Source organism: Trachemys scripta, chromosome 2 (assembly GCF_013100865.1).
Source record: "Trachemys scripta elegans isolate TJP31775 chromosome 2, CAS_Tse_1.0, whole genome shotgun sequence".
Classification (NCBI taxonomy): Eukaryota; Metazoa; Chordata; order Testudines; family Emydidae; genus Trachemys; species Trachemys scripta.
The window spans coordinates 85,999-104,128 of NC_048299.1; the positions used below are offsets into that span (position 1 = coordinate 85,999).

Below are 18,130 nucleotides of genomic sequence, written 5' to 3' on the forward strand. Positions count from 1 at the left end.
TCCTCTTACCACCAGGCCGCTCCAGCCGCTGGCGCCACGTGGAGCCAAACCAAACAAGCTGCCGAGCACACTGCCCCTCCCCTGCAGATGCTGGCGATGCGGCGCTGAGGTGGGGGGGAGAGCAGGGGAGGGACTCTGCCTGCTGGAGGCCAATGGGAGCAGCTAAATCAGGCCCAGGCGCCCAATCAGCCGCGCCGCACTCTGCGTGAGGGGAAGGGAGGGGAGGGAGGAAAAATCCCGGACACCCCAGGCCAGGCTTAGACATTTAGAGGGACTGGACGTTTCTATGGGTAACAGGAATACGGGGATTATAACAATGAAAAGAAAGTGGAGGAAGGGATATAAAACCTCATGCTCAAGATTTAAGCCAATCTCCAACTATTAGAGATCGATGAGACCTGCATGAGGGCAGATTTTCCAACAATATAGTAGGTTTCTTGTGCCTTCCTGTGAAGGATCTGGTGCTGGCTACGCTCAGAGACAGAATACTGGGCTAGATGGATCACGGATCAGGTCAAGCGTGGCAATTCCTAGCTTCTTAAATCCAATAAACCAGATGTTTCTAATGGAAGTGACATTTCGATCATAACTAGAGCACTTGCTGCCTGTGACAGTGTACTCCTAAAGGGGAGTGAACTCAGTCACTCTGGAGAGGGATTGATTAAAAAAAATATCAGAAAAGATCACATCTTCCAAAGTCCTGTAATAAGCCGGGGGCAAGGGAAGGTTGTTAGGGGCGTAGTCCAGCCTTGACTTGGCACGTTTGTACATTACCAGGTCAGTTTACTTGATGTCCTTCACTCATTATTTTTCAATCTCAGAAATGAGACACAATTAAACCACGGATAAACTCTGTGTCCTGTGCATCTATCAGTTACGTTACCATGTGTTTGTCTCTACTATTCCAGGGATCACGCTGTGGGACCCGGAACAGCTTCTCAAGGATGTAAACACAAAACCACAACCCTGGACTAGCTATGAGATCATTGCATCCGACACCATTGAAGACAAGGCCAATGCCCTCAATGTCACAGCATCGCTGAAGGCCAGTTTCCTGGGGGGGTTGGTTGAAGTAAGTGGATCTGCCAAATACTTAAATGACACCAAAAAATCCAAACAACAGGCCAGAGTTACTCTCCAGTACTCTGCCACAACAAAGTTTGAGCACCTAACTATGAGCCATTTAGGACCAAAGAATGTCTCTTATCCTGCTGTATTTGACCAAGGCACGGCCACCCATGTGGTCACGGCTGTGCTGTACGGGGCTCAGGCTTTCTTCGTGTTTGACCGGGAAGTTTTGTCTTCTGAGAATGTACGTGACATAGAGGGAAAGCTCCAGATTGCAATTAAAAAGATACCCAAGTTTTCCATAGAAGGAGAAGGAGCTGTCAAAATGGATGAAAAGGAAAAATTAAATGCTGAAAATTTTAACTGCAAGTTCCATGGTGATTTTGCTCTTGAGAAAAATCCAACTAATTTCCAAGATGCCATGAAAATTTATTCCACCCTCCCCAAGCGGCTGGGTGCCAGCGGGGAGAAGGCCGTACCAGTGAGAGTCTGGCTGTACCCGCTGACCAAGCTGGATTCCAAAGCTGCTAAGCTGGTGCGTGAGATCAGCATAACACTGATCTTTGATGCTCAAACAGCCTTGGAGCAACTGACTGAACTGGACATGCGATGCAATGACATGATGAAAAATCCAATTGCCACAACCTTCCCCAAAATCAAACAGAAAATCCAGCAATTCAAAGGTCTGTGTCAGCAACACAGACAGACTTTCCAGCAACAACTAGCAGGAATCTTACCTGCTATCCGTGGAGGTGGAGTTGAGGAAGGAGCCCTGGTGGACATTTTTAAAAGCAAAGAACAATCACCGTTCAATACACAGAGACTCAATGAATTTCTGGATACAAAGCAGCGAGAGATGAATTTAGTGGATTCCTACCTTAGTGTGCTACAGAATGTGGAAGTCGTATCCTCTGAGAGTGAACTAGAAAAAATAGTCCTCAGCCCTAAGCATGATTCTGTTGTGTCTTTCACACTCACTTCAATACACAACAAAGAACCATATTTATCAGATTTGAAATTTTGGCTTCAAAGACAGTTTCTGGAGAAAAATCAAGAATCAGCACCAGCCAGTTCTCCCTATGAGAAATCAAACTCCAAACAGTGGTTTGTGGATGAAGAGATAAGAAGAAAAGCACGAAAATTCGCAAAGTCCTTCTCTGACTTTACCAACGTCAATAAATCTCATGGAAACACCCGGTTCATTGTGGCCTCTGTTCCAGATGAGGAGCATCCAGGAGCTTCCATTTACCTGTATGCAGATGGAGAGCTGGTCAGCACCAACTTTGAGCCTCCATCAAAGCCTCTTCCTCCCCTGATGGGTGGAATCAGACATGACCGTGTGCAGCTCACGTTTAACCCAGCAGCCTATGGCAGGGCTGCGATATCCGGCTATCGGGCAGAGTACAGAATTGTAGGGCAGGAGAACTGGACGGTTGTGGATGTAAATAACACACAAGAGACATTCACAGTAACAGGGCTACGTGCAAACACCGAGTACCAGTTCCGATACGCTGCCATGAGCAAACCAGGGCTCAGCGAGAGCAGCGACGTGAGTGATCCTGTGAAGACGCTCTCTCCAACCAGCCCGCCTGGAAAGCCTGGAAAAACTACTGTAGATTCATCTGCCATCACCCTCAGCTGGGAGAGTCCAACTCTGGTTGGAGAAGGAGTCATTATAAGGGAGTATCAGGTGGAATACAAAGAGAAGACAGGAGATACGAGTCAGGAGGGGAAAGGCAAATGGCTGGAACGAAGGACAGGAGAGAGAACAGAGTCCTGTAACATTGATGGACTGAGGCCTGAGACACCCTACAGATTCCGAGTGTCGGCTGTGTGTGCGGACGGAGCTGTGAGTGACCCAAGCGAGGAGAGTTCTATCTCAACGCTAAAGAAAGGTAAACATTTCATTAAATCTGCGTATTATTCCCTCAACTACAGCCCTCTAGTGCCTGGAGCTACTGGATCAGGTAAGAGATTCCTTATCAAGGGCATGAATCTAAATGATCCTGGGTGTATAATGCAGGCTCGGCTTCCATTCAAATAATGAATCCAAGTAGAAATAAATCCTAGCTTCCAGATAAATACCCGAGCTGGTTCCTGTTCGTGGACTGAGTGGCTGATGTGATCAATGCCCCAGACTCAGGGCACAGAGTGGATCAACATAAGAACGGCCATATTGGGTCAGACCAATGGTCCATCTAGCCCAGTATCCTGTCTTCCAACAGTGGCCAATGCCAAGTGCTCAAGAGGGAATGAACAAAACAGGCAGTTATCAAGTGATCCATCCTGTCGTCCACCCCCAGCTTCTGGCAAACAGAGGCTAGGGACACCCAGAGCATGGGGTTGCATCCCAGCCCATGCTGGCTAATAGCCATTGATGGACCTGTCCTCCATGAACGTGGTTAATTGTTTTTTGAACCCAGTTGTAATTTTGGCCGGCACAACATCCCCAGCAATGAGTTCCACAGGTTGTGCATTGTGTGAAGAAATACTTCCTTTTGTTTGTTTTAATTCTGTTGCCTATTAACTTCATTAGGTGATCCCGGGTTCTTGTGTTATGAGACGGAGTAAATAACATTTCCTAATTCACCTTCTCGACATCATTCATGATTGTATTGACCTCTATCATATCCCCCCCTTAGTCGTCTCTTTTCCAATCTGAATAGTCCCGTCTTTTTAATCTCTCCTTATGTGGAAGCTGTTCCAGACTCTAATTATTTTTCTTGTCCTCTGCACCTTTTCCAATTCTTATATATCTTTTCGAGATGGAGTGACCAGAACTGCACACAGTATTCAAGGTGTGAGCAAACCATGGATTTATATAATGGGCATTAGGATATTTACTGTCTTCTAATCTATCCCTTTCCTAATGGTTCCTAACAGTCTGTTGGCTTTTTACTGCTGCTGCACATTGAGCAGATGTTGTCAGAGAACTATCCACAATGACTCCAAGGTCTCATTCTTGAGTGGGAACAGCTAATATAGGCCCCATCATTGTATATGTGCAGTTGGGATTATGTTTTCCAATGTGCTTTACTTTGCATTTATCAACATTGAACTGCCATTTTGTTGCCCAGTCACCCAGTTCTGTGAGGTCCCTTTGTAGCTCTTTGCAGTCTTCCTGGGACTTAACTATCTTGAGTAGTTTTGTATCTGAAGGACATAAATCCACACCGTGTAGAGGTCAAGCATAGAAGTTTATTACACACAGCGCTGGCGGAGTGTCACCTGGCTTATTAGGCTTGGAGACATTGTCAATCAATTGATTACAATGGAATATATAGATTTTCCATGGGTGGGGGAAAGTGACGGGGTAGGCAGTTCCACACCCCGGGATATGCTTTGCAGCAAGACAAGATAGCACATTAGCCAATGGTTAAAAGGTTACATAATGTCTCCGCCCATGGTCTCAAGTTAGCAAGTTAACTTTTAATTAATACTTTGATAAAATGTTATTAGTATAAAATATATATGTTGAATTCTGATTTGGGGTCCAGAGGAATGGAGCAACTCCTTTGATTGTCCAACAGGTACATTCCTAGGGGTTAAAGCAAAGAAACAGTGAAAGCATATGGAAATAGAGGTTGTCTCCTTTATGTCTTAAGGCAGCGCATTGGTCCCAGGGAAGGGAGGTGGAAGGATGCCATATCTTTATACTGACATGCCAATTTTCATAAACTCAAGGTTGGATCTGTGGGAAGAATGTTCCCTACAGAAGAGACTGACACAATAGGAACAGGGATCTTTTGTTCAGTTTGAAACATTGAATGAAACATAATTATTCAGTTATTGTTTCAACATCTGGCATTTCTACTGACCAAGCATATCTTAGCAAAGGCAATGTTATCTTGTTTATTTTGCTTTTCTCTTAGCTAATTTCTATCTGCTAGGCCTCTGGTCTCCAGACCAAACTCTGGACTTTGGGTCTGGAAAAGAGCTGGCACAATCCATATACCAGGTTGTTATATAAAATGCACATGGATTTTAACCCTTCAATATCATCTGCAAATTTTGCCACCTCACTGTTTACCCCTTTTTCCAGATCATTTATGAATACATTGAACAGCACTAGTCCCAGTACAGATCCTTAGGGAAACCACTGTTTACCTCTCTCCATTCTGAAAACTGACCTTTTATTCAAACCCTTTGTTTCCTAGCTTTTAGCCAGTTACTGATATATGAAAGGACCTTCCCTGTTATCCCATGACAGCTTCCTTTGCGTAAGAGCCTTTGGTGAGGAACTTTGTCAGAGGCTTTCTGAAAGTCCAAGTACACTATAGCCACAGGATCACCCCTGTCCACATGTCTGACCCCCTCAAAAACTTCTAATAGATTGGTGAGGCATGATAGCCCTTTACATAAGTCATGTTGACTCTTCCCCAATAAATTGTGTTCATCTATGTGTCTGATCATTCTCTTCTCTACTAAAGTTTCAACTAGGGCTGTCAATTAATTGCAGTTAACTCAGTGATTTATGTTCTTATGATTAACTCAAAACAAATTAATCATGATTAAAAAATTAGTTGCAAATAATCACAGTTTTGATTGCACGGTTAGTACTAATTGGTGTTACATTTTCTTGAATATTCCATTCTTTCGCAACATCCAAGAAACGCTCTACACATGTTTTAGCATAATGTCTCTCTTCAGTATGTGTTACTATTAAAGCAAACAACTGCAGTGTCCATTAGGGTTACCATACGTCCGGGTTTCCCCGGACATGTCCGGCTTTTGGGTCTTTAAATAGCCGTCTGGGGGGAATTTGTCAAAAGCTAAAAATGTTCGGGATTCCCCCCGGACGGCTATTTAAAGACCCAAAAGCCGCTGATAGGGCAGCCGCGCCGGCTGAAAGTGGTACTGGGAGCAGCATGGAGCAGCCCCGAGCGGTGGGTGTGGGCGGCCCGGCTCCCCCTGCCTGGGGCTCCCCTCGCCCTCCGGGGAGCGCGGGCTCCTCTGCAGCGCTGCCCGCCGCGGGGCTGGGGCTCTCCCGGGGCTCTGCCCTGCACACGCCCAGCACCCCCGGGACTGCTCCTGCCTCCCTGGGCTGGCCCCAGATCCCCTCCCCCAGGGCTGGGGTCCTGCTGCGGCTTGTGCCCCTCTGCCTCCTCCGCAGGGCAGGCAGCCCAGGGGGTTGAGGCCGTGCCACCCCTTCCCCAGCTTCCCTCCAGCAGCCCCCGCACCGCCCTGCCGGGCCTGTTCAGCCCTCAGCCCCACCGGGTCCTGCCNCTCTTTAGAGCAGTGATTCTCAGCCCGCCAGCGGCTTGCAGCCCAATCAGCACCCGGCTGCAGCCCATGTGCCATCCTCAGGGCCATACAGGGAGCGCATATCTTGTGTGGCTGCAGCCCATAGAACCCCCAGAAAGCCGCATGTGCTGCCCACAATGGGAAATCAATTGAGAACCAGTGCTTTGGAGCAATGCTTTGGGCAGGCGGCTCCTCGAGAGCGGAGCGAGAGAAGGGAAGATCTGCTCACCAGGGTTTTGGGGACCCTCCCTCACTTATCACAGGGGTGGTGGGCACACCCCCTCCCCAGCCCAGCCAGGGCTTTGCTGGGGTGCAGCTCACAGTCAGCCCCTTGGTGCAGAATCCCCGAGTGACCCGGAGCTTGTGCAGCTCCATGGACGCTGGTGGGGAGCTCTGGTTACAGGCTTCTGCCATGCATAGGGTTACCATATGTCCGGTTTTTCCCGGACATGTCCGGCTTTTCGGCAATCAAACCCCCGTCCGGGGGGAATTGCCAAAAAGCCGAACATGTCCGGGAAAATGCCGGCTGGGCGCTTCCCCTCCCGGGCTCCAGTTGCGCTGGGGAAGCGCCGGCTGGGGGCGCAGGGTCTGGGGGCTGCCCAGCAAATCCTGAAGCCGGTAGCACTGGGGCAGCCCTTTCCCCCTGGCTGGGAGTGGGAGGGAGGAGGGGGCGGAGTTAGGGAAGGGGCGGAGTTGGGGCGGGGCTAGGGGGTGGGGAAATGGGCGGGGCCAGGGCCCGTGTAGGGTCCTCTTTTTTTATTTATGAGATATGGTAACCCTAGTGTCCATGCAGCATCTGTCAGGTTTGCTGTGACTCCAAGAGAGCTGTGATTGCTCAAGGATGTCCAGTGATCACCAGTCAAAGCTACAGCTCGTGCATTTTCAAAAGCTCCAACTTTATAGTTTTCTCATTGCAATACAGGTCATGTGTTCCTGATGCAACGGGAGGGCAAGGTATATGACTGATTGGAAGATGCAATTTGGATAATCTCTTACCCTCTGTTGTTTACAATGTTGAGTGGTCTGCAGTCCATAGCTATCCACTTTGCAATAGCATTGGTTGTACTGTGTTTGATTCATGGGCTTGTAGCAATCCTGAAACTCTGTCCTAGCTGGTGGGATTCATTTGCTGTCAGTGGTTTATCTGTAGCACAAGAACTCAAGGTGAAAGCACGTTTAGCATGGACTGGTGCTGCAGGCTTGAAATACTTTGATGATATTGGAACTCAGCCTTGCAATAGCTACATATAACCGTCTTTTTATCCAGTGCGACCAAAACCGTGATTAACCATGACTAATTGTTTTAATCACTTGATAGCCCCACTTATCAAGCTCAGTCTTGAAACAAGTTAGGTTTTTTGCCCCCACTACTCCCTTGGAAGGCTGTTCCAGAACTTCACACCTCTGATGGTTAGCAACTTTCATCTAACTTCAAGCCTAAACTTGTTGATGGCCAGTTTATAGCCATTTGTTCTTGTACTACCACTGGCCATTAACTTAAATAGCACCTTTCTCTCCCGGATACTTATCCCTCTGATGTATTTATAGAGAGCAATCACACCTCCCCTCAGCCTTCATTTTATTAGGCTAAACAAGCCAAGATCCTTTTGTAAGGCAGTTTCTCCATTCCTCTGGTCATCCTAACAGCCCTTCTCTGAACCTGTTCCTCTGTGAATTCATCTTTGCTAAACATGGGAGACCAGAATTGCACCCAGTACTGCAGATGAGGTCTCACCAGTGCCTTGTACAAAGGTAATACACTTCCCTATCTCGACTGGAAATACTTCGCCGGATGCATCCTAGGACTGAATTAGCCTTTTTCACAGCTGCATCACATTGGCAGCTCATAGTCATCAACCAATATACCCAGGTCTTACTTCTCCCTCTGTCTCTTCCAACTGATAAGTCCCCATCACCTTCCACTTTGCACTAGGGCTGTCAATTAAGGATTAATTCACAGCATGATTAACGAGTTATTTTTTTAAATATGTTAATCTCACTCCAGAGGCAGCTGGGGCTTGGAGCCCAGAGCGTTGTGGGAGATGGGGGGACATGACCCCCAAACCCTGGAGTCCTCCCCCAGCCAAAAATTTGTTGTCCCGGCAAATCACACTCCACCTCCACCAGGTCTGCTAGTTTTTCCCAAAGGGTCTTAGGAAGCCTACTATGGTTGCCACAAGCCTGTGAGCTAAGTGTATCAGTTCTTCACTACCTACACCAGGCGCATCATAATTTAATCTGCTAGTAGCCGCATAACCCCGTCATGAGATGGTCGAGTTCAGGACCCTGACAAAAGGGCAGGATCCCTTGGGAGGCTAATATGAGGGGGCAAGGAGTCAAGGAGAGATGGCTGTATTTTAAAGAAAACTTAATGAGGGTGCAAGAACAAACCATCCCAATGTGCAGAAAGAATAACAAATATGGCAGGCGACCAGCTTGGCATAACAGTGAAATCTTCGGTGAGCTTAAACACAAAAAGGAAGCTTACAAGAAGTGGAAATTTGGACAGATGAATAAGGAGGAGTATAAAAATATTGCTCGAGCATGCAGGGATGTAATCAGGAGGCCAAAACATAATTGGAGTTGCAACTAGCAAGGGATGTGAAGGGTAACAAGAAGGGTTTCTACAGGTATGTTAGCAACAAGAAGAAGGTCAGGGAAAGTGTGGGACCCTTACTGAATGGGGAGGCAACCTAGTGACAGATGATGTGGAAAAAGCTGAAGTACTCAATGCGTTTTTTGCCTCGGTCTTAACAGACAAGGTCAGCTCCTAGACTGCTGCACTGGGCAGCACAGTATGGGGAGGAGGTGACCAGCCCTCTGTGGAGAAAGAAGTGGTTCAGGACTATTTAGAAAAGCTGGACATGCACAAGTCCATGGGGCCGGATGCAATGCATCCGAGGGTGCTGGGGGAGTGGCACTGAGGGAGCCATTGGCCATTATCTTTGAAAACTCGTGGCAATCGGGGGTGGTCCGGATGATTAGAAACAGGCAAATATAGTGCCCATCTTTAAAAAAGGGAAGACGAAGAAGCCAGGGAACTGCAGACCAGTCCGCCTCACCTCAATCCCTGGAAAAATCATAGAACAGGTCTTCAAGGAATCCATTTTGAAGTACTTGGAGGAGAGGAAGGTGATCAGGAACTGTCAGCATGGACTTATCATGGGCAAGTCATGCCTGACCAAGCTGATTGCCTTCTATGATAAGATAACTGGCTCTGTGGATGAGGGGAAAGCAGTAGACGTGATATACCTTGACTTTATCAAAGCTTTTGATATGGTCTCCCACAGTATTCTTGCCAGCAAATTAAGGAAGTATGGTTGGGATGAATGGACTGTAAGGTGGATAGAAAGCTGGCTAGATCATTGGGCTCAACGGGTAGTGATCAACAGCTCAATGTCCAGTTGGCAGCTGGTATCAAGCGGAGTGCCCCAAGGGTCGGTCCTGGGGCCGGTTTTGTTCAACATAGAATCATAGAAGATTAGTGTTGGAAGGGACCTCAGGAGGTCATCTAGTCCAACCCCCTGCTCCAAACAGGACCAATTCCCAACTAAATCATCACAGCCAGGGCTTTGTCAATCCTGACCTTAAAAACCTCTAAGGAAGGAGATTCACCACCTCCCTAGGTAACCCATGCCAGTGCTTCACCACCCTCCTAGTGAAAAAGTTTTTGCTAATATCCAATCTCAACCTCCCCCACTGCAACTTGAGACCATTACTCCTTGTTCTGTCATCTGCTACCACTGAGAACAGCCAAGCTCCATCCTCTTTGGAACCCCCCTGCAGGTAGTTGAAGGCTGCTATCAAATCCCCCCTCATTCTTCTCTTCTGCAGACTAAATAATCCCGGACTAAATAATCCCAGAGAATAAGATGGAGAATATTTTATTGCCCTTATATAAATCCATGGTATGCCCACATCTTGAATACTGCATACAGATGTGGTCTCCTCATCTCAAAAAAGATATACTGGCATTAGAAAAAGTTCAGAAAAGGGCAACTAAAATTATTAGGGGTTTTGGAACGGGTCCCATATGAGGAGAGATTAAAGAGGCTAGGACTTTTCAGTTTGGAAAAGAGGAGACTAAGGGGGGATATGAGAGAGGTGTATAAAATCATGAGTGATGTGGAGAAAGTGAATAAGGAAAAGTTATTTACTTGTTCCCATAATATAAGAACTAGGGGCCACCAAATGAAATTAATGGGCAGCAGGTTTAAAGCAAATAAAAGGAAGTTCTTCACACAGGCAACCTGTGGAACTCCTTGCCCGAGGAGGTGTCAGGGTTCCGTCCCCACTCTGAACTCTAGGGTACAGATGTGGGGACCCGCATGAAAGACCCCCTAAGCTTATTTCTACCATCTTAGGTTAAAAACTTCCCCAAGGTACAGATTCTCCTTGTCCTTGGACGGGTATCACTGCCACCACCAAGTGAGTTAGACAAAGATTCAAGGAAAAGGACCACTTGGAGTTCCTGTTCTCCAAAATATCCTCCCAAGCCCCTTCACCCCCTTTCCTGTGGAGGCTTGAGAATAATATATATAGACTAGCCCTTTGGGTCTTTAGGACACTAAAAACCAATCAGGTTCTTAAAAACAGAACTTTATTATAAAGAAAAAGTAAAAGAAGCACCTCTGTAAAATCAGGATGGAAGGTAATTTTACAGGGGAATCAGATTCAAAACACAGAGGATTCCCCTCTAGGCAAAACTTTAAAGTTACAAAAACCAGGATCAGAGGGGTAGCCGTGTTAGTCTGGATCTGTAAAAAGCAATAGAGAGTCTGACGAAATGCTCCAATACATCTGTTAGTCTTAAAGGTGCCACAGGACTCTCTGTTGCTTTTTACAAAAAACCAGGACTAAACCTCCCTTTTAGCATAGGGAAAATTCACAAGCTAAAACAAAAGATAATCTAATGCATTTCCTTCCTATTACTTACAATTTGTAATCTTAGATGCTTAGGTCAGGTATGGCTTTGGGAGATGTATTTTCCCTGCCCTGGTTCCTCGCTGTCCTGGAAAGAACACACAAACAGACAAATCAAAAACCTTCCCCCACAGATTTGAAAATATCTTCTCCCCTTATTGGTTCTTTTGGTCAGGTATCAACCAGGTTATTTGAGCTTCTTAACCCTTTACAGGTAAAGGAGGGATTTTATGCTACCCTTAGCTGTATGTTTATGACAGGAGGTTGTGAAGGCTAGGACTATAACAGGGTTTAAAAGAGAACTGGATAAATTCATGGAGGTTAAGTCCATTAATGGCTATTAGTCAGGATGGGTAAGGAATGGTGTCCCTAGCCTCTGTCTGTCAGAGGGTGGAGATGGATGGCAGGAGAGAGATCACTTGATCATTACCTATTAGGTTCACTCCCTCTGGGGCATCTGGCATTGGCCACTGTCGGTAGACAGGATACTGGGCTAGATGGACCTTTGGTCTGACCCAGTACGGCTGTTGTTATGTTCTTATGTTCAGTTCCCTCAGCCTCTCCTCATAAGTCATGTGCTCCAGCCCCCTAATAATTTTTGTTGCCCTCCGCTGGACTCTTTCCAATTTTTCCACGTACTTGTTGTAGTGTGGGACCCAAAACTGGACACAGTACTCCAGATGAGGCCTCACCAATGCCAAATAGAGGGGAATGATCATGTCCCTCGATCTGCTGGCAATATTCCTACTTATACAGCCCACAATGCCATTAGCCTTCTTGGCAACAAGGGCACACTGTCAACTCATATCCAGCTTCTCGTCCACAGTAACCCCTAGGTCCTTTTCTGCAGAACTGCCGCCTAGCCACTCGGTCCCTAGTCTGTAGCAGTGCATGGGGTTCTTCCGTCCTAAGTGCAGGACTCTGCACTTGTCCTTGTTGAACCTCATCAGATTTCTTTTGGCCCAATCCTCTAATTTGTCTAGGTCATTCTGTATCCTATCCCTACCCTCCAGCGTATCTACCACTCCTCCCATTTTGGTGTCATTTGCAAACTTGCTTAGAGTGCAGTCCACCCCATCCTCCAGATCATTAATGAAGATCTTGAACAAAACCGGCTCCAGGACCGACCCTTGGGGCACTCCGCTTGATACCGGCTGCCAACTAGACATGGAGCCGTTGATCAATACCCGTTGAGCCCGACGATCCAGCCAGCTTTCTGTCCACCTTATAGTCCATTCATCCAGCCCATACTTCTTTAACTTGCTGGCAAGAATACTGTGGGAGACCATATCAAAAGCTTTGCTGAAGTCAAGGAGTAACACATCCACTGCTTTCCCCTCATCCACAGCGCCAGTTATCTCCTCATTGAAGGCAATTAGGTTAGTCAGGCATGACTTGCCCTTGGTTAATCCATGCTGACTGTTCCTGATCACTTTCCTCTCCTCTAAGTTCTTCAGAATTGATTCCTTGAGGACCTGCTCCATGATTTTTCCAGGGACTGAGGTGAGGCTGACTGGCCTGTAGTTCCCCGGATCCTCCTCCTTCCCTTTGTTAAAGATGGGCACTACATTAGCCTTTTTCCAGTCATCTGGGACCTCCCCCGATCGCCATGAGTTTTCAAAGATAATGGCTAATGGCTCTGCAATCTCATCCGCCAACTCCTTTAGCACCCTCGGATGCAGCGCATCCGGCCCCATGAACTTGTGCTCGTCCAGTTTTTCTAAATAGTCCCGAAACACTTCTTTCTCCACAGAGGGCTGGTCACCTCCTCCCCATGCTGTGCTGCCCAGTGCAGCAGTCTGGGAGCTGACCTTGTTCGTGAAGACAGAGGCAAAAAAAGCATTGAGTACATTAGCTTCTTCCACATCCTCTGTCACTAGGTTGCCTCCCTCATTAAGTAAGGGGCCCACACTTTCCTTGACTTTCTTCTTGTTGCTAACATACCTGAATAAACCCTTCTTCTTACTCTTAACATCTCTTGCTAGCTGCAACTCCAAGTGTGATTTGGTCTTCCTGATTTCACTCCTGCATGCCTGAGCAATATTTTTATACTCCTCCCTGGTCATTTGTCCAATCTTCCCCTTCTTGTAAGCTTCTTTTTTGTGTTTAAGATCAGCAAAGATTTCACTGTTTAGCCAAGCTGGTCGCCTGCCATATTTACTATTCTTTCTACATATCGGGATGGTTTGTTCCTGCAACCTCAATAAGGATTCTTTAAAATACAGCCAGCTGTCCTGGACTCCTTTCCCCCTCATATCATTTTTGGTGGTGCCCAGAATGCAAGCCCCGCCCCCAAAACCAGCTTAAAGCTCTGGGAGGGAGTTTGGTTGTGGGAGGGTGTGTGGGGTGGGACACAGGGTTGGGGTGCAGGCGGGGTGCGGGGGCGCATGGGGATGGCAGGCAGGGGGTGTGTGGGGACGGTAGGCGGGGGAGGCACGGGGGCAGCACACAGGGCTGGGGGATCCTCGGGGGAGGGGATGCAGGGGCGGCTGGCCAAGCCAGGGAAGAGGTGTGGTCCCGAACATTTGTGGAGCCAGACCCCCGGGCCCTGAATTTGCTGGAGCCCGGGGAACAGGGGCCCATACAACTCGCCCCCCCTGAGTAACCATGAACAGAGCTGCGCTTGCCAGATTGTCTCCTGGGGTCTCGTTTTCTGAGAACTGATCTGAGAAAACAAGTCTGGTAAATCAGCTCCAAGCTAAAACAACGAGGAGTCCTTGTGGCACCAAATAAATGTGTTATTCTCTAAGGTGCCAGAAGGTGTTGTTTTTGCTGATAGAGACTAACCCGGCTCCCCTCTGAAACCTGTCACCATGCAAAGCTCCAAGCTGTTTTCCTGTAAATTTAGTTCACTGACCAAGCAATTCCTAAAGGCCCGTGGGCGTGACCCCATATAGAAAGTGAAATGGAAAACAGTTTAACTGTGTCAGATCGAATCCGAAACTGGATTATAAACAGATGAAACCATATAAAAGTTAAACTTTTCTGTGAAAGCCCCACGGCGCCAGTGGACAGCGTACAGGCTGCAGGGACCAGCGCACTCTGAAGGAAGAATACGCGTTGGGTCTCCGAGCTGAATCAGCAGCCCCCAGGTACAGTGTTCTCTGTGTGTTTGAAACTTGGCTACATTTGACAGAAGGACTTGAGACAGCAGTGACTGCATTGAAAATTCTCATCAGTTGTTTGCTAATAGAAATTGGTGTTTTTACAGCCCCAAAGTTCTGGGCACTTCACACTATGGCCAAGATTGTCAAAAGTGACTCGTGGGGCCGGGGGCCCAGCTTGACCCAGCTCAGAGGAGCCCGACTCCCAGAATGTGCTGAGCCCCCACCCCGGAAATCAGGCCCCTTTAAGTGTCTCCAGTTGGGCACCTGAAAACTGAGGCACGCACAGTCACTAGCCACTTCTGAACATCGTGGGCTACAAATAGAAGAACTTGGTCCCCACCTCAGATAGACCCAGTCTGAGTTTAGAAAGATGTGACCAATACGGGTACCCAACCGTAGGGAGGGAGGGGGCACGGCAGGAGGAAGGTTACAGCCATACAGACACCTGCACATCTTGGGGACTTCCTCTGAACTTTTTATTATTTATCTTTTATCAGAATCGAGGCCTCACTGTTTTAGGTGCTGCACAGACACATTGGAGACCCGTGTGTGCACACACACACACACACACACGCGCACACACACACACACACACACACACACACAGTCCCTGCCACAAGCAGCTTAGTCTTATTTTTTTTAAATTAAATAATAATCAGTGTTGTTCACTGACTCCTTGTGGGACTCCTGGAAGGAAACGTGAGGAGCAGGTGACGACTCGGTGAGCTGGCTGGACAGGGCATTCCCAGAGTGGAGGGTNCTAAGTGCTTCAGAATTGATTCCTTGAGGACCTGCTCCATGATTTTTCCAGGGAATGAGGTGAGGCTGACTGGCCTGTAGTTCCCCAGATCCTCCTTCTTCCCTTTTTTAAAGATGGGCACTACATTAGCCTTTTTCCAGTCATCCGGGACCTCCCCCGATCGCCATGAGTTTTCAAAGATAATGGCCAATGGCTCTGCAATCACATCCGCCAACTCCTTTAGCACCCTCGGATGCAGCGCATCCGGCCCCATGGACTTATGCTCGTCCAGTTTTTCTAAATAGTCCCGAACCACTTCTTTCTCCACAGAGGGCTGGTCACCTTTTCCCCATGCTGTACTGCCCAGTGCAGCAGTCTGGGAGCTGACCTTGTTCGTGAAGACAGAGGCAAAAAAAGCATTGAGTACATTAGCTTCTTCCACATCCTCTGTCACTAGGCTGCCTCCCTCATTCAGTAAGGGGCCCACACTTTCCTTGACTTTCTTCTTGTTGCTAATATACCTGAAGAAACCCTTCTTCTTACTCTTAACATCTCTTGCTAGCTGCAACTTCAAGTGTGATTTGGCCTTCCTGATTTCACTCCTGCATGCCTGAGCAATATTTTTATACTCCTCCCTGGTCATTTGTCCAATCTTCCACTTCTTGTAAGCTTCTTTTTTGTGTTTAAGATCAGCAAGGATTTCACTGTTAAGCCAAGCTGGTCGCCTGCCATATTTACTATTCTTTCTACACATCGGGATGGTTTGTTCCTGCAACCTCAATAAGGATTCTTTAAAATACAGCCAGCTGTCCTGGACTCCTTTCCCCCTCATATCATTTTTGGTGGTGCCCAGAATGCAAGCCCTGCCCCCCAAACCAGCTTAAAGCTCTGGGAGGGAGTTTGGTTGTGGGAGGGTGTGTGGGGTGCAGGCTCTGGGCTGGGGCAGGGGGTTGCGGTGCAGGAGCGGGTGCAGGCTCTGGGAGGGAGTTTTGGTGCAGGAGGGGGTTTGGGGAGCAGACTCTGGGAGGGAGTTTGGGTGCTGGGTGCAGGCTCTGGGCTGGGACACGGGGTTGGGGTGCAGGTGGGGTGCGGGGGCGCATGGGGATGGCAGGCAGGGGGTGCGTGGGGACGGCAGGCGGGGGAGGCGCGGGGGCAGTACACAGGGCTGGGGGATCCTCGGGGGAGGGGATGAAGGGGCGGCAGGCCAAGCCAGGGAAGAGGCGTGGTCCCGAACATTTGTGGAGCCGGACCCCCGGGCCCTGAATTTGCTGGAGCCCGGGCACCAGGGGCCCATACAACCCCCCCCCCCCCCCCCGAGTAACCATGAACAGAGCTGCGCTTGCCAGATTGTCTCCTGGGGTCTCGTTTTCTGAGAACTGATCTGAGAAAACAAGTCTGGTAAATCAGCTCCAAGCTGAAACAACGAGGAGTCCTTGTGGCACCAAATAAATGTGTTAGTCTCTAAGGTCTGGTCTATACTACCCGCCTGAATCGGCGGGTAGAAATCGACCTCTCGGGGATCGATTTATCGCGTCCCGTTGGGACGCGACAATCGATCCCCAAATCGGCGCTCTAACTCCACCAGCGGAGGTGGTAGTAAGCGCCGCCGACGGAAAGCGGCAGAAGTCGATTTTGCCGCCGTCCTCACAACAGGGTAAGTCGGCTGCAATATGTCGAATTCAGCTACGCTATTCACGTAGCTGAATTTGCGTATCTTAAATCGACTCCCCGCTGTAGTGTAGATGTACCCTAAGGTGCCAGAAGGTGTTGTTTTTGCTGATAGAGACGAACCCGGCTCCCCTCTGAAACCTGTCACCATGCAAAGCTCCAAGCTGTTTTCCTGTAAATTTAGTTCACTGACCAAGCAATTCATAAAGGCCCTGGGCATGACCCCATATAGAAAGTGAAATGGAAAACAGTTTAACTGTGTCAGATCGAATCTGAAACTGGATTATAAATAGATGAAACCATATAAAAGTTCAACTTTTCTGTGAAAGCCCCACGGCGCCAGTGGACAGCGTACAGGCTGCAGGGACCAGCAGACTCTGAAGGAAGAATACACGTTGGGTCTCCGAGCTGAATTAGCAGCCCCAAGGTACAGTGTTCTCTGTGGGTTTGAAACTTGGGTACAACATTTGACAGAAGGATTGTGACAGCAGTGACTGCATTGAAAATTCTCATCGGTTGTTTGTTAATAGCAATTGGTGTTTTTACAGCCTTAAAGTTCTGGGCACTTCACACTCTGGCCAAGATTGTCAAAAGTGACTCGTGGGGTCGGGGCCCAGCTTGACCCAGCTCAGAGGAGCCTGACTCTCAGAATGTGCTGAGCTCCCACCCCTGGAAATCAGGCCCCTTTAAGTGTCTCCAGTTGGGCACCTGAAAACTGAGGCACCCACAGTCACTAGCCACTTCTGAACATCGTGGGTACAAATAGAAGAACTTGGTCCCCACCTCAGATAGACCCAGTCTGAGTTTAGAACGATGTGACCAATATGGGTACCCAACCGTAGGGAGGGAGGGGGCACGGCAGGAGGAAGGTTACAGCCATACAGACACCTGCACATCCTGGGGACTTCCTCTGAACTTTTTATTATTTATCTTTTATCAGAATCGAGGCCTCACTGTTTTAGGTGCTGCACAGACACATTGGAGACCCGTGTGTGCACATACACACACACACACACACACACACACACGCACACACACACACACACACACACACACGCACACACACACACAGTCCCTGCCACAAGCAGCTTAGTCTTTTTTTTTTTAAATTAAATACTAATCAGTGTTGTTCGCAGACTCCTTGTGGGACTCCTGGAAGGAAACGTGAGGAGCGGGTGACGACTCGGTGAGCTGGCTGGACAGGGCATTCCCAGAGTGGAGGGTATCACGGGAGCAGGCCCGGAGCTGGTTTGGCAGAAGCAGATGAGTGGGCTCTGAGACTGGCATTCCTGGTGCTGCAGAGGGGATGGCGGGGGACGTGATAAGCCCTAAGTCAGGGATGCAGACGGGGCTGGCGTTATGCAGGGCTGTGAAGGGGAGG

At 48.4% G+C, this 18,130-nt stretch overlaps 1 protein-coding gene across 1 annotated transcript in view; it reads left to right on the forward strand.

The window, feature by feature from the left end:
- The window catches only part of LOC117873922 (stonustoxin subunit alpha-like), a 46,432-nt gene that overhangs the window by 750 nt on the left and 27,552 nt on the right, over positions 1-18,130 (forward strand). The window contains exon 2 of the mRNA XM_034763824.1: positions 875-2,963. Coding sequence (XP_034619715.1) covers positions 875-2,963 — 2,089 coding nt within the window. The remainder of the gene's footprint in view (positions 1-874; positions 2,964-18,130) is intronic.